The following is a 24,466-nucleotide window of genomic DNA, read 5'->3' as shown; positions in this document are numbered from 1 at the left end:
GGCCCTTTTGGGCTGAAGGACAGGCAGCAAGAGGGAAAGTGGAGACAGAGGAAACAGGAAGGGGTCAGGCCCCAGAAGTGTCAACAGACAGAGGATTTTTGACAAAGTTCTTTATCAAGTAGATTACTTGGACTCATCTTCGCTTTAGACCAGGCAAGTGAAGACAGTTTTAGAGCAAACACAAGCATCTGACTTGATGGGCTTCATAAAGAGAAGGGCTACTTGGTCAGACTCAGATCTCCTTCTGAGGCAAGCATTCCAGGAGCAACTGCTCTCAGATCTGAAGGACCAGAGCCGGCGGAACCACTGTTTGCCACACACACGTGAGAATCCGCAGGTCACCGGGCAGGCCGTCTTGTAGATGATCGTGCATATATACACACACGAGAAACAAAGCTGCACTCGCTCACAAACTCTCAATTTAGAGAGAAAACAATCTCCATCACCTTTAAAACTAAATACAGAACAGGAGCTCCTTAAAAAGTAATTGTATTAAACGAGGCCTAGACAGGCATTCAAGTAGCTGAACGTCGTTGCTTCTGCCCTTGTTCACAGGATTATGACTAACTTGATGGTGCAATTTCATTACTGTATATATAGGGATTTCTCAAATAACCAGTTGGGGATTAAGTTACATCTTCCAAGATGGCACAAACAGGGAAGGCATTTTAATCTTGGGAGCCAGCAGCAACTTTGGTGAAGTGAGTCCCCAGAGAAGCAGGGACGTTGAAGGTGTGAGTTTTCAATCTCAAAAGATCACAAGAGACGTGCACGACAAAGGTCACCGCGGTGCTGGAGGAGGTGGCTACCCACGACTGCAAAGACTGAGGCCGAGTGAGCGGCCCTGAAAACTGCAGGGCAGATGACAGCTCTGGGCACCAGCACATAGACTCTGTCCAAGCGCATCTACTTTCCTTTAAGAGAAGGTGAGCAGAGGCAAGCAGAGTGATTTTGCTGTGAAAAGACTTTCTCAGCTCTAATTACTCCCGATAGCTGTAATTTACAAGTTCTTGGTGGAGAGAAATCGCCAAGATTCACACGTTTTCAGACAAACAGCTGCCACTATTAGTGAGCAAATCGCCAAGTCTTCCGCGCGGTGGCAGCCCGCTATCTGCGGCAGTAAGGTGGCAAACCAGGAGTGCAAAGAGACCAGCCACACCAAGAGGCCCCCGGAATTCCTGTTCCCTGTGGGGCCGGTGACCCCAAGGCAAATCGTCAGGAGAAGAAAGCCTGCCACCACCATCACAACAATTGTCAACCTTCCCACGGAGCGCAGAATGGTACATACCGTGCAGAGCAGAACCCCTGTTTTGGAATGTGAGAATTCTTGAAACACTGCTGTTCTTTCCTGCAAAAACAAGGAAAAATAGGGCCTTTGTAACTCTGAGATCGAGTCCAGCAAGGTAGGCTTAGATTCTCATAACCCTCCCAATTTTCTACTGCTATAACTATTTTTAGGCACAGAGAGAGAGGTTTTGCCAAGGAAGAGGAAGAAGTGGATTCTTCACATCTTCCAACAAGACCCTATACCTACACGACCAGGCTTCTTGGACTGCGGCAGAGTAACAAGCTTTGAGGGCAGCACGTTTCATTAAGACAATGCGGGGGTCGGGGGGGGGGAGGCGGCCACGCCCTCCAGAAACGGCCAACACCCAGAGCAAGGAGGGCCAAAGGCCACACGTTCCTGCACTCAGGGTTCCCAACTCAGAATTTACTCTAACACCTTTCTACAGGTGGTCTAGAGGCTGAACAACAACCAACCTTTCCTATGGGGCAATTTTCTTAAAAACTGATTTTTAAAAAGATTTTCAAATTATGAAAGCCATATATTTTAACCGTAGAAAAATAATACTTCAAGTCAAGGGAAGGAAATTAAATCATCCTACCACTCAAAACAAACCACCACCGCTGGCAACACCTTGAAGCTTCCTGAGTCCCTTTCTAGGTGAAACATAACCAAATATGTGGCTTAAAAACTGGCATCATGGTTCTTACACTCCTAACATGCTCTTATCATATATCAACTGAATGTGGACATCTTTTCATGCCAATAAACAGCCCCAAACCGCCTCGTCTCCCGTGACTACACCGTATTCAGCTGAATGGGAGCCCCGCCTCCATGTGACCAGCGCCCCACTCCTGACACAGCTGAGGTTGTCTGCACTGCTTACCATCACAGACAACGCTGTGATAAACAGGTCTGTAGGTAAGTCACTGTGCTCATGCTTAACTATTCCCTTGGGGAAAACCCCTAAAGGCAGACTTGCTGGACCAAAAGGCCTTGGGCATGAACTTGCAGGGGCCACACTGGGGGAGTGTTTAAGTCACAGTGTTGCCAGCAGTTAAGACTTGGCCATGTCCATCTGTCAGCAACAATAACAAAAAGGAAATATACCCAAATCGCTGAAGAGTTGGAAAAAAGAAGGAAGTGAAGTCTCTCTTTCCGCTCTGACACCAAGGTATACCTCATTCTGGTCTTTCGCGGGTACACATTCCATCACGTGACTGGACCCCAGGCTGCACCTCACTGAGCGCAGTGGACATGACAACCGGCACGTAGGGTGTGTACCAGGTACCAGACGCTGGCCCGCACTTTACACGTCTGAACGTATCCGATCCTCAAAGCAACCCAGTGAGCAGGTACTGTCACCACCCTCACTTCCAGAGGAAGAAACCGAGGCACAGAGAGGTTAAGTAACTTGCCCAAGGCACGTGCATACACTGTTAATACAGGACTGAACTGAGATCTGAACCCAGGGAACTCATGGCTGCACTGTAGAGTCAAAGTCAGAAAAAAATCAGGAAAGTTCATAAAAGCCTGTGAAACTAACCTTAAAGTCCAGACACACTGTACTCAGATCTGGGGTAAGGAACACGACTCCCAGAGTCCTGAGCGCCCATCACAGCTATCACGCAGCAACTTCAAAGAGCAGCTCCTCTCTGATGCTCTTATACTCGGTTAGGGTCACGTCGGTCACTTCGGGAGACCACACTAAGGTCAGGTGGGGCAGCGGGCAGGGTAACAAGCCAGGAAGACGTGATGGGGACGGTTTCAGCTTAGTCCCCTGGGACAAGACACTGCACCAATATTTAGAAAACGAAATACAGAGATCCTCCCTGCCACCTTCTACCCATCTCACAGGGAGGGTGTGAAGGCTAAACACTTAATAAACAAGACAAGTAAACTACTAACAATTATTAAACGATGAAAAAACTACACTTTTCCTGAAAGAGAAATAACAGCAATAATGGCACCTGACGTTTACCCAGAGCTCACTCTGCCCCAGGCTACGCACTAAGTACTCGATCTGCATTAGCTCAGTGAGTCATCACAACAACTCCAAGAAGGACGTACTACTGTTCTCTCCACCTCAGAAGCATGGACACTGAGGCACAGAGAGGTTAAATGCTTTCCTGAGGTCACACAGCCAGCGAATGGCAGAGTGAGCACCAGAGCACAAGCAGTCTGCCCCCAGAGCACACGGCTGTAGACACCCTACCCAGACACCACCCTGTTACAATGAGAGACGCACGGTCTGAAATAACCTAACTGCAGAATCTTCTGTTGACACATTCAAACCCCTAGATCCTTCTGAGTCCACATCCAGTTCCTTCATCATCCTCACACCCACCCCACATGATGGCTCTGCAGAAAACAGACCTAGAATATTGATAAAATCAGTTAAAAAAAAAAAAAACCAACCCATAAATGGCATTACATTATGAAATCAACAAACTTTATTGAATTGGGGATCCTGAAGGTAAAACTTAAGAGTTTACAGAACTAAAGCTGGAATATTCAGGAAATTCTGTATAGTCTTGTGTTAAATAAGAAGCTGTGGGCTTCCCTGGTGGCGCAGTGGTTAAAAATCCACCTCCCAATGCAGGGCACACAGGTTCAAGACCTGGTCCGGGAAGATCCCACATGCTGCAGAGCAACTAAGCCCGTGCAGCACAACTACTGAGCCTGCGCTCTAGAGCCCGCGAGCCACAACTACTGAAGCCTGCACGCCTTAGAGCCCATGCTCCGCAACGAGAGATGCCACCGCAATGAGAAGCCCGCGCACCGCAAGGAAGAGTAGCCCCCGCTCGCTGCAACTAGAGAAAGCCCGCGCACAGCAACGAAGACCCAACACAGCCAAAAATAAATAAATAAAATAAACTTATATTAAAAAAAAGAAGCTGTGTCCTTGAGTAACCTTGAGCAACTTCACTTTTCTAAACCTCCATTTCCTTAATTATTAAAACAAAAAAAAGCAAAAATGAAAAGAGGGGCTGGACTTGATGACCTTTAATGTCTCCTTTAGCTCTAAAAATGTCCTGATTTTTAAAAGGTGGTTCTAGTCAAACCTTATTCCAATTTCTGGCTTTCTTTCAAGCTTTCTAATTTTCTAAGCTGCCTGGTAACCTCTGCTCTAGGACAAGATGCCTCCCGTTTCCAAGCCCTGCTTGTCCTTCCTGCCACAATTCCAGAGAGCTCATCTCATTCTACACCCCGCTCGACTCCCTACATGGATGGTCTGCCTACCAGTAGCGGAATGAGAGTGAACGTAGCTAAGTACCTAAGATGAGGAAAGTGTTCCACTCTTCTTCCTGATCAAAAATATTCGCCAGCGCTGAGCCCCTGCAGCCCCTCTGGAAGCCAGCGCCTCTCCCAACCCAAGCGTTCCGAGTGAAAGCGCTGCATCTTGTTGACAATGACAGCAGTCACGCTCAGCAGTACCATATGGGAGCCACAATTTAGCTCCATTAATGCTCTTAATTTGAAGACATCAAGCCCTAATTACACACTGGGTACTAAAAAGGCAAAAGCCTTCCCTCGTGCCAGCTACTTAGTGGTACTCTGTTGCCTTAACAGCTGGTTGGGGTACAGTCAGGCCAAGTTGGGCCCGCGAGCTCTCTCGGGTGGAAGAGACCAGCTCCCGGAGCAAAGCAAACGGGAACAATAGGCTCCCCCTCGCCCCAGCGACACAGCTGCGTCACCCGCTTTGGCCTCTGGCGTGTCACCCACTTTAGCCACGTTTTTCCCTGGCCCAGCGGGGTCCCTAGGGAAGCCAGGGCCAACCCGGGAGGACAGGCTCACCTCCTGCTCCAGGTCGCCGTGCAGCCGCAGGAATTTTAACCGCGTGGAGGCACATGGCAACGCACCTGGGGCCAGGGCCCCTGAGCCGCTCAGCAGGGTCTGGAGGAAGAGGTTGTAGTGGAAGTCCACCAGCTCGCAACTCGAGAAAAAGATGATCAACTTCTGGTCTCTCTCAAACTACATCGATACAAAGGGGGAAAAACCACCACGTGTTTTTAAGATCAGGTGACACTTGAAATGAATCTCTTTCTAAAACACACGGGCAGGCTAGCCCCGATCTGGAAACAGAGGCGACAGATGGCTTTGAATTATTTTTAAAAATCACACAGATCCTCCACACTACAAAGAATGTAGGACAGGAAAATGACATAGCTGCAACCTCGAACAGGCCTCTTGCATCTGAGAAAAACAATTACGCTTCAGAGCGAAGCTGCCCTTAGCTGTGTCCCTCTCCCTCACTCGGTCCCGCCATGTACGGCACTCCCGGGCGGGGACTCTGCACACACAGTCTGGAAGCTGCACCCTCAAGCCCTTCCACCTACTACCTCCCCACATACCAGAGAAAGTTATCACGTGAATCTAGTAAATATACAAACACGATGATTCTTTCAAAATCACGAGCACAGGCTACCGTACTGCCTCACACCCATCGTGTGCCACCTGCGACACTGCCGGTATCAGTCCCAGGAAAGGTATCTGAGGCAGATCTTAAGTTGAACATAATGGCCATCAGTGACCTCGGACTCTTCACCGCAATCCTAGAACCACTGACTGAGAAGGTCTCTGCTAAGGTCTGCGCTTGTGCCACAGCTCAGTTTGGAAACTTGTGTGTGTGTCTCAGCTCACTGCCTCAATGCCCGACATGAACAAAACTGTGGTCTTTCCCCGGATCAGGCTGGACCCAGTCCCCAGACCTACCTTGCATTTCTGCAGGATGAAGCCCGCTAGGGAGACAAGCCTCAGTTTGCTGGGAACCACTGTCACGTACTGCTCGAGACTCGCTGGTACGGCAAAGCTGTCCAGCTCATCGCTAGCTTGTGGAGAAGCTTCAGGAATGGCTTTGCTCTTTGGGTTCGACTGGTCATGGCTTTCATCCAGGACAGAAATACTGACTGGGTCATGTAAACTGATATCAGCTAGCCACGTTACACCTTGGAGAAAACGTGAAAAGGACAAAACAACTGACAGGCACACGCTGTAGAACTGGTCACACCCGCACAGCCCCCACACCACACATCCAGGCCTATTGAGAAGCTCCTGATGGGTGTGTCCCCAAATGCCAGCACTGATCGGCCCCGCTGTCAGTCCAGCGGGGACCCACCTATTTCTTCCCAGGGCCCAAAAACCCATCCACACCACCGGAGTTTCTAAACTCTGACCCGTGGAAGACCACTGAAACAGATGTCTGCCCACCACCCCCCAGAAAGGGTTCTGTGGTCAAGTAAGTCATGAAAACCCTGATAAAAAGCTTTCCCGGGATTCTTTCCCAGGGTTTCCCAGGTTTACAGGCCTTCTCAGGACCTTTATTGTATAAATGTGCACATGAATCTCCAAGAGGGGGAGGAAACGAGTGGCATTTCCCCAACTTTTTGAGCGCAGAATCCCCTTTCCATGGATTATCTCTTTCTTTTTTTAATATTTATTTATTTTATTTTTGGCCGCGTCGGGTCTTAGCTGCAGCACGCGGGCTCTCTAGTTGTGGCGCGCAGGCTCCGTAGCTGTGGCGCTTGGGCTCCAGAGCATGTGGGCTCTGTAGTTTGCGGGCACGCAGAGGTTCTCTAGTTGAGGCACCTGGGCTCAGTAGTTGAGGCATGCGGGCTTAGCTTCCCCGCAGCATGTGGGATCTTGGTTCCCCGACCAGGGATCAAACCCGCGTCCCGTGCATTGCAAGGAGGATTCCTAACCACTGGACCACCAGGGAAGTCCCATGGGTTCTCTCTTAAAGTCACTGTTAGTTAGGATACTCTCTGAGAACCGCTGGTGAGTCACATGGATGGCACCTGGTACGTGTGCACCAGAGCAGCTAGTAAACCGAGTCAAGTGAGAGCTGAATTGTCGCTCAGGCAGGGATTCACGTGCAGGGGGTCCTGGTGGAGAGTAATACAACTTTTCCAAGCCTAGGTGTTCCCATCAACAAAAGAGAGCTAAGAAATTCCATCTTAACGATGATGGAAAGACAGAAATGAGCTTACAGAATATATTTTTAGGATAGATTTCTCTTTAGGAGAAAGGCAGGGTGATCATACCAAAAAATGAGCTGGGACAGGTTACCACCTTCAGGACAAGAGCCCTGCTCTCAGCGGGTAGCAATCGCGATCACCACCTCACGAGACCACCAGGTGGGTGGCAGGCAGCGTCCTCCCCTCCCTCCACACCCTGATGGGAGCACAGCAGCCTCCCCTTCCTGTGAGGGCTCTGGGCCTGGGACCTGCCCCTTCTCCCTTTCCCCACGTGCTGGGGACCAGGGAGTCAGGATGATGGGAGAGGGAGGCCGGGAGCACAGGACACATGGTTTGAAGAGCAGTCCTCTCGGACACCTTCCTCCTCGCCCGCTCCCCACCGAGGCTAAGAATCACTTCTGGGAAACAACGCAGCTCGCATCTAGGCCCTTCCTCTCCATTGAGAAGAAACAGCACTTCTTCTCAACTCACCTTCCGTGAGTGTTGCCGACAGCAAGACGTTCTGTCGTTCCTGGCACTCGGCATTTAAAGCGTTGAGTATCACTGTGATGTCCTTTTCAAAACCCAAATCCAGGATTCTGTGGTTTCAAGGGAGGAGTTTTAATCTACGTGAATAAAGGGAACACTAAGGGGCTCCAGAAGTTTCGGCAAAGACCACGGAAACAGCCCTTTCCTGCTTCCTGGAAGGGCTCACCTGTCTGCTTCATCCAAAATCAGCCACTGGATCTGACGGAAGTGAATGTTCTTGGTGGATTTAATATGATCCACGAGGCGCCCGGGAGTTGCGATGAGGATATTTATTCCTTTCCGGAGTCTGTTTATAAAAGACATAAAAGAAAGTCAGTCAGATGGAGCCACAGCAACAGAAAACCCAGGGGAAAGGCTGCGGAGGAGACGGACTCACGGGCAGCGCCAACACACCACAGCCTGAAATTATGACAAACGTAACGGCAAGTGGATACAAAGATGTATTTAAGTTCTAATTTTTCTCTGAAGTTTCTCTGTCTTACAAAACGTAACTGTTAAGATCTGAAATCCTATTAAAATTGTCTCAGAGGAATCTTTACTATATAACCCAATGCCCTTTATCTGATCCATAGATGCTTCCTAGAATATTCCAGATAGATGGTCACCTAATCTGTTCTTGAAGGCATCTGTGCCGGGGAACCTCCCAACTGAATGCATTATCCCATGCCAACGTGCTTTAATGGTTAGAATGCTTTTTTCTTATATTGGATCCTTGTTGTAACTTCCATGCGATAGGCCTAGCCTTGTCCCATGGACCAGGTGGAATAAATCTAACTTCTTACTCCACAACCATCCTTCATCCTTAGTCCATAGTAATAAAAGCCTACAACTTTTACCTGAGTACATTTTCCAGCTGCCCTTGTAATTAAGTGGGCACGTGCCTATGTTACCGCAATAAGATAAATGGATAAAGGGAGCATGCAAATCCCACCAGTACCTTTAAAAAGAGGAGGTGTGATTATCTTTTTCCTACTGGCAGGAAATCAGATATAATGGCTGGAGCTCCAACAACTATCTAACACTATGAGGAAAGCCTGAAAATGGAAGCTTCACTTAGTGGCACAAAAACCCAGAATGAGCCGGGGTCCCCACGCTGGCGCGTGCACCACGCCATCCCCGACGGCTACCGTCACGCTTCTTGAATGTGAAAGAAAAAGAAAAAACTTCCATATTGTTTGCGCCACTGCTGTTGTTAGTTACAGCGGAATCTTACCCTAACCCATACCCGAAGGTTTCAAGTCGAATATTTGCTCCTCAGTTACAGACTACACACATAGTTGAGCATAACTACTAAGCGTTAAGCTATCATAAAATAAAAACGTTTTTAAAAGAATGCACAAAATTTGGAATTTACTTCTTGCAACAATTTTCTACTGACACCCATTACCAATTCTAACACAGAATTAGGAATCAATGCATTTGGGTGTAGGAAGCAAGTTGCAAAGCATTATGTAGGTTTATAATCTTGTTTCTGTAAAATCAAACAACAAAAATCCCAAACTCCCAATATCCACAAAAGGGAGTCAAGGGGGATGTATCCTTAACAAGGGGGGACCGTGGGTCTCGGGGGCCGGGGAGGGGTTGAGATTTGGGAAGGTAACGAGCTGTTACTGACCACATCAAAAGGGAGTCCCTGGTAGTTTCACCAAATATTTTTACAAATAGCACCGTTTAGAGGGACTGCTCCCTGGGGACTCAATCTGTCCCCACACACTGGGACTAGGAACCCTCATCTGAGACAGGGCTCTCCCCAGGCTGAGAAGGGCCAGAGTCTTACTGAAGAGGAAGACAGAATAGACTTTAAAAGGAATTAACAATAAACAAACCTCGTCCTACCTGGCTTTTTCTGATTTTCTCTTCTCTCCTCCCATTAACACTCCGGGCACAATCCAGGTAAATGGCTACAGAAAGACATCAGACCAAAATCAATGCAAAGCCCCATTTACTGCAGAGGCTGATTCCAAATTCCCTTTCCTGAAGGAAGTCGTGAGGGAGGACTCGGCTTTTCATTGCAGGAGGTATTCCTGTGCAGACGCAATTCCTAGGCCTTGCCAGGCCCATGGATATTAGCGGTAACTTAAATCATACCTATGCGACTAGCTTCCGACACTGTGAGAGAGAAATGTGGGCTTTTTAAGTGATTCAAGTAGCCTCTCTGCCTTTCCCTGTACAGCCTGAATTGAAAACACAATTCAGTAAGTCTATTGCCTTTTTTTTTTCCTTTTTGGTTAAGATCAAACCCAAGTACAACGCTTCCTTACTCCCACTCGTGATAAAAGAAAGGAGAGATCAATTCTCAATCTAATTCGGTGGGCTGGCAGCCTTTGGCTTGGAAGCTTTCTCTCTCTTCTTTCTTAAACAAACCCTACTTGCAGCTTGTTAAGTTGCTTGCACTGGATCACCTTAAGGTTGTACCTGTGAGTCTCTGTAGGTGGCTTGCTAGTGACTATGATGAACAGATTACAGGACCCGAAGTACCAGTGAACACTAATAATCTCACTAAGCTAGAAACTGGTGATTCGTAAGGTTCAGATCAATAAAAACCTACAAACTGTATCTGGGGTGAGCAGAGACATCCAGGGAATACAAGGAAAACTGCAGTAATTCCTAGCTCTTTGAAAATAAAGAAAAGACCGGTATCTTTCTCTTTCCTCAAAAAGTCAGGAAAAAAAAAGGCAAAACTGAACGCATGGCTTGCCTTACCTTAAGCAGTTTCTGGACGGTATCAAAGCTTTGTAGGGCCAGCTGTAAATGTTAAAAAGTTAGAGTTAATGAGCGAGGTCCCTTCTTATCTTTTTACTTATTTTTAAAAACGTAGACAGTGTAAAGTGATAAGGATCCAACCCTGGACCTCAAGTTAGGATTTAAAAAAAAAAAAGCCCTATACACAGAATCTACTTGGGAAATACACCTTGTTCTTAGACTGATTCTGAAAACTGTCAGTCTGGAGAACGTGGCTAGAGACATCACATCTATTTCTTGGACATACACAAACATAGTGTTCTGTGCTCCCTCTGCTGGCTCAAATTCCCAGAGTACCACACAGAAAAGCACAGTCTATGGTACACAAAGATGGAAGAAAATGAAACAGAGTCAACCTGTTTGGAAAGAGAGAGAATGTAGTATGTGTGAAGGAGTAAACCATACAGTGACGCGACAGGCTAGCCTTGGGAACGTTACTTTACAGGTGACGTGACTATATCCTAAGGCTGTGCTGGGGCAGAGCAGTAGCTAAAGACAGAGATGGTCATTTCCCAAGTTTATTAAAGGGGGAAAAAAAGAAAAAAACCAACAAGCCCAGTGGAAACCAGAGAAAGAGAAAATTAATGTACTGAATAGTTTATAACCATTAACAACCATCAAGAGCGCCTCGACATAATCCCATTATCCAAGGATATATATATACAGTTTCCACACATTCTGTATTCAGGAAGCATCCCAGAGAAGGAGCGAGTTTGCTGCTGTAAAAATTTAAATAGCTCTGTGCCTGCTCCTTCAATGGATGGAGCTGAGACAGGATGCTGCAGGCTGTACAGAAACCTCCACTGTCATGATCGATTCTCTGCAAGGAAGTGATTAGCATCTGATATAGGAAACAGATACCCTAATCTGAAATTGCCTCTGAAGGCAAATAAAATAAATCGGATAGAAGAGATTTCCACCAAGAAAGAAGAAAAACATCAAGAAGCTTAACTTTCAGAAACAGGTAAAATTTTTGGTACCGTAGCTTCTTAAAAAACTAAAAGTTCATTTGTAGGGTCAACTGCTTTTATTTTTTAATTAAGTTGTAAAAGAAAAAATCAACATACCAAAATGTGATTATTTTAATTCCTTTTATAAGGACAGAAATTTATAGTGTCATTAGTTTTTAGATAACAGAGAAACACTTTTCCAAAACCAAAAAAACTTCCGGTTTTCAAAGAGTACTTGAATTTTTCTTCTTGTCAGGAACCAGAAGGATGGTTCCTGGGCAAAGGAAAGGGTGCCGTGATTTATGCAGCAGGGAGAAAAATGGTAAAACCACTTTTAAATTCAACGATATCACTGAAAGTACTTGCTTAGCACTCCGAAAGTGGGACTGCTTACCTCTCTTGTTGGCACTAGTATCAGAGCATAGGGGCCGTCACCACGCTGTTGACACAGAAGGAAAGAAATGCCATTAGTTGAATGAACGCAGGTCACAGAGGTCCAGAAGGGGAGATTAAGAGTGGCCACTTGTAAACATCAGGAGCAGTTCATTAAAGAGATAAGCCTGCCCACTACCCTCATGATTACACGACATTAATCTATAAGTTCTGGCCCACGCAATCAGAAAAGACAAAGAAATATATATGAATCTGGAAAGTAGGAAGTAAAGTTACCATTATTAGCAGATGATATTTTATCCTAAAAAAAAAAAAACAAAGAAAACAAAAACAACTTAAGAAATTGGGACTTGAGGACTTCCCTGGTGGTGCGGTGGTTAAGAATCCGCCTGCCAATGCAGGGGACACGGGTTTGATCCCTGGTCCAGGAAGATCCCCCATGCCGCGGAGCAACTAAGCCCATGTGCCACAACTACTGAGCCTGCGCTCTAGAGCCCGTGAGCCACAACTACTGAGCCCGCGTGCCTAGAGCCCATGCTCCACAACAAGAGAAGCCACCACAGTGAGAAGCCCGCGCACCGCGACTAAGAGTAGCCCCCACTCGCCACAACTAGAGAAAGCCTGCGCGTAGCAACAAAGACCCAACGCAAACAAAAATAAATTAATTAAATAAATTTAAAAAAAAAGAAATCACTTGAAAATCTACTACAAAAAAGACAAGTCAACTAGCTGAATACAAAATTAATACAGAAAAATCAACAGCCTTCCAACACAGAAAGTTAGACGGAATCACACTTAGAATAGCAAAAATACAAAAAAGGTTAAAAAAAATAAGCTTCACAAAAAATGTACAAAATCTATACAATAAAAAATTTTAATTACCTCTAAGGCACATAAAATAAAATTTGAATAAATGGAACAATGTATCCTATTCCTGGATAAGAAGACTTAATATTATAAATAAGCTAATTCCCCCTAAATCAATCCATAAATGTTATGTAATTCTAATAAAAATGCCATGAACATGCATATTTATGCATATATAAAGTATCTAAAACATGCCACAAGTATACATACGTATGCATATAAAAAATAATATATACAACCAGACAAGCTGATTTCAAAGTTCATATGGAAAAATAAATGTGCAAGAATAATCAAGACATTTCTGAACAACATCAGATGATAAGACAATTTAAATCTACAGTAGTTTTAAAAAACTGATGCTAGCACATAGAGATTACAATAACAAATACAGCCTAGAATAGAATCAAACACATATAGAAAGTCAGGAAATATGATAAGAGGCAATTTATATCAGCAGTGAAAAGATGGGTAATTCAAATGTCCTTTTAGAAAAAAAATTAAGTTAGAAAAATAAAGCTGGAATTAAGTTGGCCTTTTTACAGATAACATAAAGCTCAGAAACTATAAAATGACAACGTGGGGAAAAAAAATATGCCACACATAAGAGAAAGGGCCAATTTCTTAGTTTATAAAGAAAGTTTGTAATTCAATTAAAAATAAAAATAAAGAAGACCAACAACTCAAATAGAAAAATGGAGAGGGATATAACAGCTAATTTATGGAAATAAGAATTCAAAATATGGCTTTTAAATGTACGAAAAGATGTTCAACTTTACTCCTAAGAGCAATTCAAATCAAAACTATGATACAATATTTTTCCCCTGTCAAATGAGCAAAAATAAACAGCTGACAGGGTTGATAAAGGCACACAGGAACTCTTATACACTGTCGGTGGGAATCCAAATTGGTGTAATTCCTTTAAAGATCAATTTTGGTATTATCTACCAAATAAAAATGCAAATTCCACCTATAGGAATTTCTCAAAAAGAGAGACTCACACGTGTGTATAAAGAAGTTGTTTAATTGCTTTGTTTGTAGCAAAATGTTGAACACAATGTAAATTCCACCAACGAGGGAATGACAATAATTTATGGAACATACTTACAGTGGAAGACTACGCAGCCATTAAAAAAACAAGGCGGGTCAACACGGTATTGATAAGAAACCATCCCCAAAACATACTAAGTGAACAAAAGCAAGGCACAGACAATCATGCACAGCAAGCAACCATTTGTGTATCAAACAAACAAAAACTTCAACGAAAGGGGGAGGGGAACTATGTATAGTCAGATCTGCTTTATATGCACAGAATATCCTTGGAAGGATTAAACAAGAGACTGGTGATAAGGACCATCCCATCCTGAGAGAAGAACTGTGCCACTCAGGGCAAGGGGCAGTAGAACGACTTACTTGTCACTGTATATTTTTTGGTGCTCTTCAAATTTTTTTAACATGTACATTATACCTACAAGTAACAGTAACAATAATAAAAGAAAACAAAGTAATCTGACAAGGGCCAGGAAGTCAGCGGTGCCTTGCATCTCCCAAGTGCTCACAGACACTTAGGGAATGAATCGAATATGTTAGTGTAAAAGCTAAGCACAGATTTAGCAGCAAACTAAATTACAAGTACGGTTTTCATATTTTGCATAGGAAGCGTTTACCTACAAGGAGAAAAGGATTTGGAATTCAAACTACAGCCGTCTGTACTCAACATCGACTTTGCGAGACTGCGCTGAAGCCGGGCGAGGAACAGTAAACATGTTAGTACAACGGTATCAACACAGCAGCGTTAGAGATTCTGACATTTCAAAAGGTGTTACTACACAGAGAAGAAAGACCGATCAATTCCTCGCAGGGCAGAAGTGAGTGAGGAAGGATGGATGGGATGTTAAAAAAAATCAGAGCCCAAAGAGCTGAAAGTGTGAAAACACAGAAAAGCAGTCCATTTTCATTCCGTCATCTGAAGTAACTGAAGACTGCTGGTGCCTTGAATTTGCTGCTCCCTCCAGATAGGTTTTTTTACAGGTCAAATCTGTTTACAATTAACTCCAAGGGCCTGTACTGAGCGTCACTTGGAATAAGTGAATTAAATTTGGGCTTGTTAAATCGTCTCTACAGAATATTTCAATCTTTAATAGAACAAGCTGTTATTGATATTAAAAAATACTTGAGTAAATAAGAACAACGACATGGTTGGTTAATGCTCTGAATCTAAGCAATTCAGAACACTGCCCTTCAAACCAGCCACACGTCCCTGTTGCTGACAATGACGGTGGAGACTTAGGGAGCAGGTATTATCACCACCAGGCGCTTGGAAGCAGGTCTCAACTCTCCCCGTGCGCTGACTCCCTGAATCCTCCTGGCAACCCCAGGACACAGGCACCGCCGTGATCCCCCACGAGGCACACTAGGATGAGGTGATGTGCTAACGTCACACTCAGACCCAGGATCTGAGCAGAGCCCTCGCCATGCTGTCCACCTGAGGAATGTAATCGCGTGTCTCCTGTCCTCCGTTCACGGATCCAGCAAAGGAGACAGCTGGGCCAGAACTGTAGGACCCACGCCAGATCAAATACACGCCCAAACTCTGCAACTTTCCAGGAAGAAAAGACCCTCTACTAGAAGGTCTCCTGGAGTCTCTAAACGGAAGAGACCTTACCACACTGGTCTAATAATTCACATTTCTTCTCTAACCTACACCGGGTACGATGCTGAGGCCCTTGTAGGAACCACCGCACTGCCAAGTGCCCAATGGAAGAAAACATCAGTCACCTGCAGGAAACAGAATTCCCACTCCCCTGTCTCAGAGAAAACCGGCATTCGTGTGAAAAGTATCTTTCTCATCTCTGTGTGTGTACACATGTATATGTGTACATGTATGTAGAATTATTAGTTATGAAATTGCACTCATATCATACATACTGTTTTATAGCGGGCCTTTTTAACATGGCAAGAATGCCTGTCAAGCTCACAAACAGAAACTGAAGGAAACAGCACTTTGAGTAACTATATAAGGTTCTACCACTTGGGTGACTGTGGAGGATTTATTGATTTAAAAATCATTTAAATAAAGTTTAAATAACATTTAAACGTATTCATTCTGAAATAATTTTGGGCTTACAAAAAATTGCACAAATAGTTCAAAGAACTCCCTTACACCCTTCTCCCAGCTTCCTTATATGATACTGATTCTCAAAATCACAGTACAATGATCAAACAGGAAAGTAACATTGATTCACCACTATCAGTTAATTTATAGCCTTATTCAAAGTTCATTAACTGACCTATTAACGTGCTTCTTCCAGACTAAGACCCGATTCAGGACCACACAGCATTTAGCTGGCATGACTCCTTCGTCTCTCTTACTCTGGGGTAGCTCTCCAGTATTTCTTTGTCTTTTGTGACCTTAGTACTGTTGAAGAGCACTGGCCAGTCACTCTGTAGAATGTCGTTAACTTGGCCTTGTCTGATGTTTATGATTAAATTAGAGTTGTGCATTTCTGGCAAGAAAACCAGAGAAATACTGTTTCATCCTTCACGCACCTATCAGGAGGCACATTAGGCCAACACATCCCGGCACTGGTGAGGCCCCGTCCAACCACCTGGTTAAGGTGGCACCAGCCAGGCTTCCCCACTATAAAGTTACCATTTTTTTCCTGTATCTTCTGGATGCATACTTTGCGACTGTGTAAATACCCCATTTTCATCACACTTTAATGCACTCATTTTAGCATCTCTGATGATTCCTGTGTCATTTGCCAAATGATGATGTCCTACAAGGACTCACTGGAATTCTAGTATAAGGAAGGGCTTTCCCTCATCCCACCTATTTATTCAATAATTCATTTATATCAGCTTGGACTCAATAGGTATTTGTTTTAGACTGTGGGCTGTAATCCAACACCATCATTATTTATTTTGTCATTCAAATAACAGGCAGGCTCAACATACATCTAATTCTGCATGTCGCAACTGAGGAAAAAGTAACCAACTCGCTCATCATCTGCTTGTGAACCCATCTCTCTTCCTATTTCTGATCTCACTGTTTCCTCTCAACTGAGAATAACCAGGGTGTATTTGTGAGATGCTGGGCTGGGTTTGGAGATGACAACTATGCCTACGGAACATGGCAGTCACACGGCCTCCTAGGGGACCATTCCAAGGAACCCAGTTCTGGCCCCTCTGGCCCAGGCGCTAAGTGTGTTTCGCAACTAAAGACAGGTCCTAGGAAATAGTAAATACAAGGCGGCCCAATCGTCACACCCGCTAATTGGGTACTTATTTTCACTTCTACTATTCATGACAAACCACTATTTTCAATACAATGTTCACCTTTCTCAGTCAGAAGAGCTTGGCCTCTGGAGCCAAAGAGAATGGAGGTGGAAACCCAGCTCCACAATCACTCCCCGCACAGCCTTAGGAAGTTATTTAACTTCCTCAAGCCTCCTTTTTTTTTTCTTTTTTTTTTAAATCGAGGTAATAATAGTAGTACCTTCCAACTCAGTGGGACTGGGGTAGTTAGAGAGTCAAGAAGACAACACAAGCAAAGCATTCGGCACGATGTCTGACACAGGGGGAGCATCTTACAAACATTCCCTGTTAGAACTACTAGGATGATTGTTACATTTGTTTATATTTATTCTATTCCACTCTGAGCACGGTCTTCAGATGCAACATGCTTATGTAATAAATGAACTAAAAAGAGGCAGGAAAACAAAGCTAAGTGAAAAGATTCTTTTGGTCCCAATATTACTGCTTTGGTTCAGTTTGATGGCTTCTTATGCACTGTGAACAAGAACAGGAAAACATACTTTCTTTTCTATTTTTTTCTTTTTTTCGGCCACAGCACGTGGCTTGCAGGATCTTAGTTCCCCGACCGGGGATTGAACCCAGGCCCTCGGCAGTGAAAGCGCCAAGTCCTAACCACTGGACTGCCAGGGAACTCCCAGAAAAACACACTTTCTACTCACCTGTATTTTGGATTTCATTGCTTGAAGAGACTGGACCACAGGGATGCAATAGGCAAGAGTTTTACCTTTTAAAAAAGAACAAGAGCAATCAAAATCACAGAGCCTATAGATGCCAGAGACAGTAAACGAACCGGCTCCGCTACCTTTGGGCCGTCCTGAAGTCTGGGGACAGGAAAAGTGCACTCACATCCGGGTGGAAACGGAAGTCACCTGTCTGTCACAACTCCTAGCTCTGCTTTGTAAATTCAGTACTTCTAACAAACCTGCACCTTCAGCCCCTTTAATGTCTAACAAGGGAGACAATGAGACATTTCCGAGGTCACACAGAAGCTCAACTCAATGACTGTCCCTAGAAACTAGAAAACTCCCTCTCTGGGGTCACCTCAACCTCTCAAAGAGGCGTCCGTGCTGCTTTCGTGGTGAGAAGCCAGCCAGTCTGAAACCCCAGAGCCGGCCTCTAAACATCAAGGAGAAACCAAGGACGGCAAAAACCTTGGGCTTCCACCACCCGAAACGCGGCTGAGCTGGGGGAGCTTCCACCACCTGAAACGCGGCTGAGCTGGGGGAGCAGAGAACAGCTGACCCGCCACTAAGAGCACAGGAGGGTCAGAAGGGCAAGTCCAGACTGTTCTGGAAGGCGCCAGAACGATGTTCCGTGTTCTAGCAAAACAACTGGCATCCGATCAGCGTGTGCTCACAGCAAGGCTGCTTTAATACCAGAAGGAAATAGTCATCACCCACTGGAGTGAAGACAGGCAGCTCTGGCCATAGATGGTGGGACCAGGCAGAGCCCTGAGGTGGGCTCTGAGAAATGATAGCAGACTTGACTCCTTCCTGATCCTTCCTGATCATGGGCCCCACTGATCATCCCCTTCCTTTCAGGGCTCTAATCAGAAGCAAGCGTGGCCGCCCCTCCCCCAAACCACACAAAGCAGCCGCCACCCCAACAGACACCTCACTACACAACCCACCACACGACCGTGGAGGAAGGGCAGAAATCAAATGACAACTGACCTGAGCCAGTCTGGGATCTCACGAGAGCATCTCTGCCTTCCAGCAACACAGGGATACTTTGCTTCTGAACGCTTGGGCCGCCCAAAAGAAAGAGCACATGATTATCTATAAAGTACCACCTGCGCATGTTTACACGCAGAGATGCACAAAATGCGATGACCCCAGGCTCTATCACCTGCCGCCTCAGAGGTTACCTACACAGTCATGGGAAGGGCTGAGAAACCTCTGATGGTTAGAAGAATAAAACCTCAGTTAGATTTTTGGAACTTTTGGGGCTGCAAATGGTGAGGCAAGCCGGAGACTGGCCGTTCTATTAGACTACTTAAAAAGAAAGATGGGACAGGCGTGATGGCAAGCTGGTGCTACCACAAAAGCACACCACACACTCCCCTGCCTTCTGAACCACGGAATATGAAACAATAAAACACTATGGAAAGATTCCCGGGCAGAAGAGTGAAAGGAAGCTTGTGAGCCACACAGACAGCCAGGAACTGCCGTCTGTTCTCTAGAAAACCAAATATGACTGCTACGGACACGGTAAGATGTGTGTCCACGTGTGTACTCAAAAACAAACAACTAAAACAGCAAAGTCCTACTGTACAGCACAGGGAACTATATTCGATATCCCATGATAAACCACAATGGAAAAGAGTATGAAAAAGAATATATATGTATAACTGAATCACTTTGCTGTGCAGTAGAAATTAACACAACATGGTAAATCAACTATACTTCAATAAAATAAAATAAAAAATCCAGAAGGGTATGGAAATCACTTACATTTGGTTGCTAAGACTGAACAAAAAAATAATAAAGGGGGTCCTTATTTTATTCTTTGATACTCTTATTAATGTTTACTTCTAAGTGAAAGGTGACTTATTGGAATGTGCAGAAGCACACACACTCAGAGAGAGGGGGTCATCTCTGCCCCCACCTGTCACCACTCCATCTCTGTTTTCCAGGAGTTGTCACTAACATTTAAAAACTTTTTTCAGCATCCCATTATATCCAACTAAGTATTTACTCCTATCTTGTAGCTGACTCAAATTCTTACTACTAAGAAATGACAAGATAAATTCTGTATTCTAGACAAGTTATTTTCAGGAAGCACAGACAACAGTGGGATCTTATGCAGACCATCTTCTGGACCAGGGATCTCTTACAGTTTAGAGCTGAGGGCAGAAGGGGACGGAGACCCAGTCTCTCCATCTCCCAGGTGGGGAAGCTGAACGGCTACCCAGCCCTCGAGGGTCAATAACCTGGCCTGTTCTCTAATGCCAAGACACGAGTTTGCTGTCCTTCACAGACAATTCAGATTTCATCTGTTTATACCCACTTAAACCCTGAGAAAATCAAGACTGACCCAGAGCTCTTACCTGGTCATACTAGACATTTTTAAGACCGTGTTTATTGTGGAAATCTAAGAGAAAAGACAAAAAACAAAACAAAACTTTTCTTTAACAAATTTTTTGGTACAAATATATTTAATGCAAATAAGGATGCAAAAAAGGGGAAAATACTGGGGTAAAAATGGATGACCACGATCAAATCAAGTTCCTCTAACCCAGTGGTTCTCAACTGGGGGTGGTTTTGAGCACTGCCTCCCCCGGACCTCCCAATGTCTGAAGAAATCGTTGGTTGTTACAACCGCAGGTGGGGATGCTACTGGCATTAAGTGAGTAGAGGCACAGGATGCTGCCATACATCCTGCAACGCACGGGGCAGCCCCCGTGACAGAGTCCCCATCCCCAGACGTGCACGGTACCAAGGCTGGGAAACGCCACTCCAACCTGTAGGTGAGAAAGCAAGTATAGGTAACCCACCCGAAAGAAGGAGTAGGTAAGCCGTGACCATATGAGCTAAGGAAATCCAGACTCCCTAAAAGTGAATGTATGTTTCTCACCTTACTCATAAATAAGGCTGGAACACTCATTCATGGTTTTTTTGTTGGTTTTTTTTTTTTTTGAGTGTCCATTCGTTTGTAGCAAATGCACGTTTAAAGAGCCCCTTCTTCCTTCAATTATTTATAACGCCCTTAACAGCAAGATGCCAGTTCAGTTCCCTCTCCTAGGGTTCCTGTGACATCAGCCACCCAGAATAGCCCTGATGTCGTTATCTATCCAGTAATTATGAGGTGGATTTCAAGTTCGATGTGTAGAGTCTCAGTCCTAAAGTGAATGAGGTGAGGAAAGTCTTCAGAGTTCTTTAAAAAAAGAGGGCGAGTGGGGTGCGGACAGTGAACAGACTCCTAAGTTCATGTGAATGGTCCTAGAAGAGCATCTTAGCAATCTGAGTCCATCCAGGTAACTTGACACAAAAATAACCATTCTTTGATTTTTTTTCTTCCTAGAACTGTCATTTCACAGACATTCTGAATGAACAGACCGAAAAAAATCGACACACCAATAAAACATGGAGGGATACTTACTAGATGTGGGTGGAGGTCCAGGGCTTGAAAAGCATCAGAAGTGAACACTTTTTCTTGCACCTGCTTTACTACAGGTCTGCAAATGACGAACAAGACGCGGGCATCAGTTCCAAGAAACAAAGAAGAAGGGCAGAAGACACTTAATTCCTTTTATTCTCGAAGGGTGTCTACACGTGGACATACCTGTGGAGTTCTGGAATCTCAGGGTTGTTTTTAAACAGGGATGAAGTCTTAATGCCCGGTTTCCGTTCCGGGTTTCCATCCCTCGCACCAGCTGAAGACCTCTTGGGAGAAAACGGTTTCTGTGCCATCCCCTTAAAAGTCCTTGGAGTTTCTTTAGCGGCAGTTTTCTCGGCTGGGAGAAATGAAGCTTCACTCCTCCGTTTCGCTGGGGGAGTCTCACTGGACGCTTGGTATTTTCTTTTGGTGGCTGCCGCTTGCTGTATCGTTCCCCAAAGGAAAGAGCGACAAGAGATGCATTAGTCCATGAAAACAGACCTCAGAGTGAAGCCTGACTGCCCACAGAATTGCATCTCTCCCTGCAGAGATCATTATGCCCCATATGTCAAGCAACAGTTCAGGGTCTGCAATCAGATTCTTTGACTCAACCCTTTTTTTTCCCCCAAAAAGGGGAAAAAAAAAAACCCAGAAACCTCAGCTGATCCATCTACTAGACCTCACCAATCATCTTAACCTTCAACTCCACCAAGATAATCAAGAAGGGAGAAGCATTTTTCAGGCTGAATCTTAACAAACGGAGTCTGTTTGCAGGGAGGAGAGGACCCACCTTGCGAAGCGTGCAAGCTATGTCAATCCAAATCTCCAGGAATCCACGTACACGACAAGAACGAGAAAGAGGGGAAATGGACCTTTTCTCTTGCCACCAACAAAGCCCATCGGTGACTACATAAGCTGCACCCCAGCCCATGCCCAGGAAGCGGAAACCTTCATTACCGCTCTACCCCAGAGCGACTGGACCGCTGTAATTCTCTGCCCTCACGCTGCTCCCCCAGATTCAGATGGCTTGCAGACGATTCCTCCTCCCAGTTCCCATTGCAAATGAGAATTCAGCTCCATCCGTCACCTCTATCACAATTACTTCCAACTCTCCTCGCCTTTCCACTCCCTGTCTGATCGCCGAGTACAGGCTACAACATGAGACATTTTCTTGCCTGTTGCTTCTCATTTCCATAACATGAATGTTGTTAAATGTATGATGTCCAAACTTCCCCTAGGAGAAGTTCATCCAATTCCTCTATTTTCCTTGGCCTTCTCTTCCACTTTACATTACACATGAATATAAAAACATCCTGTGAGTAGCTAGGAATTGTTATTCTGGAGTTCTGGTTTCTCTTGGAATATGTTATTTTCCTCTTGGCTTGAAATCATGACTTCTGTGTACACATCAGCTTGCTTTAGCCATGACTGTCAGCATTTTTTTTTTTTTTTTTTTTTTTTTTTGCGGTACGTGGGCCTCTCACTGTTGCGGCCTCTCCCGTTGCAGAGCACAGGCTCCGGACGCGCAGGCTCAGCGGCCATGGCTCACGGGCCCAGCCACTCCGCGGCATGTGGGATCCTCCCAGACCGGGGCACGAACCCGTGTCCCCTGCATCGGCAGGCGGACTCTCAACCACTGCGCCACCAGGGAAGCCCGACTGTCAGCTTTTGACTAACCTAGCAATAACAATAGTTCTTTGTTCCTGGCAACCTAAGGGCTCCTATAGCTAAGTAATTCGATACATACAACTTCAAATATTTAGTATTAATATTTAGTATTAATGAAGTAGGTACTGACCTGCTTCATTTTACAAATTTTACAAATTTATTTTTACGAAGTCCCAAATTTTCAGACGAAAAAGAGTTGAAGTCAACTTTCAGGTCGGAATGAAATGTGCAGATCTTACCTGGTTTACAGACCCACAGGCTCTTGGAGCACAAAAAGGCCCAAAGGCCTCTCCCCCCAACGCATGTGTGGATTTCCCATCACCAGACCCCCTGACAGGTGGCCCTGCAACTCCTGCCTGCACCTCCTCCTACTGTCCTCCATCCCATGAGGCAGCCCATTCTGTCCCCAACCAAGTTCTAGGGGCTGGGAAGCTGTTTCTGACATTCAGGCAAGACCTGTCTCCTAGAAGATCCCTCTACCAGTTTGCAGTTTGCTTTCTGCGGCAACTCTTGTATGTAACATTCCTTCATTCATCACAGCACTCCTCGCTTTCCTCCTTCTTTGGACTAAATATCCCCAACAGGACACAAACTTTAGATCCCTTACCATCCCGGTCACTCTTTATTCCCATGTCAACTTCTCTCTAAAGGCAAGTGTTCCGAATTAAGCACAGTATCAGGCAGGCTTTCCATTGCTCGGCTAAACCTGAAAACGTGTAATGAGAGCTACAAAGCCCTTTAGAATCTAACCTTGGCCCATCTCACCAGTCTCAGCTTTACCCTCTGCTGTCCTGGACTTCCTTAAATTCCTAGAATGTACCAAGCTCCTTCTCTCCTCAGGGCCTTTGCACATGTTACTCCTACACCCATGTCCCCAGCCCTCCCCTCACACTCATCCTTCAGATCTAGGGCTACCTGCTGCGTCCTCAGAAGAGCCTTTCCTGACCTCCTCTCTCCACCTGTCAAACCAGGGTGCCTGCTCTTGGCTCTCCTGGCACCCTTATTCTCCTTTGCAGCACTCGGTAAAATAATAAATATAGCACATAATTCACTGTGTGATGTCTGTCTTCCCCATTAGATTGGAAGAAATGGACAAGCCTGTCCCAGGCTTGCACTGAATCCCCTGCACAGGACCACGTCTGGCACAAAGTAAGTGCTCAATAAATAATTGTAAGATTAATGAATAACACGTGGTGGAATTATCCTTTTCCGTGATCTGGATCTATTCTATTTGTTAGTTCCCCCGCACCCCACCAGCATCCACAACACATTCATTTAAAAAACTGGCCACCGTCAAGTAGCTTGGTTCTGAAGATACAAAGGTTAGACAAGCCCTTGAAGAAGTCACAGACTAGCAGGAGAGACAAAAGTGGAAAATCGCAAATCTAAACCTGTATTTGTACTACAGAAGAGGTACAAAGGGTTATTTGGGCACAAAACATGAAGTAAGACTACCATGGCCCACAGCGAGGCGAAGGGAGGCAAAGGTACAGGAATGCTTCATGAGGTGGCATTTGAGCAGAGAAGAGCAGGGACACATCTGGATCTTCTAAAGATAAGCAAGTGCCTGAGTCTGCTCCCCCACCTGCATAATGAGGGGATTATGGCAGGTGACCTCTAGGGCCCATCCCGCCCTACCAGTC

At 45.2% G+C, this 24,466-nt stretch overlaps 1 protein-coding gene across 1 annotated transcript in view; it reads right to left on the bottom strand.

Moving 5' to 3' along the window:
• DDX31 (DEAD-box helicase 31) overlaps nt 1-24,466 on the bottom strand; it is a 73,493-nt gene that overhangs the window by 46,605 nt on the left and 2,422 nt on the right. The window contains 13 exon segments of the mRNA XM_060013895.1: nt 1,289-1,348; nt 5,084-5,260; nt 6,002-6,234; nt 7,735-7,841; nt 7,958-8,077; nt 9,628-9,692; nt 10,495-10,536; nt 11,878-11,922; nt 17,717-17,781; nt 18,731-18,801; nt 20,107-20,150; nt 21,159-21,234; nt 21,342-21,598. Coding sequence (XP_059869878.1) covers nt 1,289-1,348; nt 5,084-5,260; nt 6,002-6,234; nt 7,735-7,841; nt 7,958-8,077; nt 9,628-9,692; nt 10,495-10,536; nt 11,878-11,922; nt 17,717-17,781; nt 18,731-18,801; nt 20,107-20,150; nt 21,159-21,234; nt 21,342-21,598 — 1,362 coding nt within the window.

The sequence above is a fragment of the Delphinus delphis genome, chromosome 6, assembly GCF_949987515.2.
Source record: "Delphinus delphis chromosome 6, mDelDel1.2, whole genome shotgun sequence".
In the NCBI taxonomy this organism is placed as follows: domain Eukaryota; kingdom Metazoa; phylum Chordata; class Mammalia; order Artiodactyla; family Delphinidae; genus Delphinus; species Delphinus delphis.
Note: the sequence above shows the minus strand (reverse complement) of the source record. Positions and strands in the feature narration are given on the sequence as shown.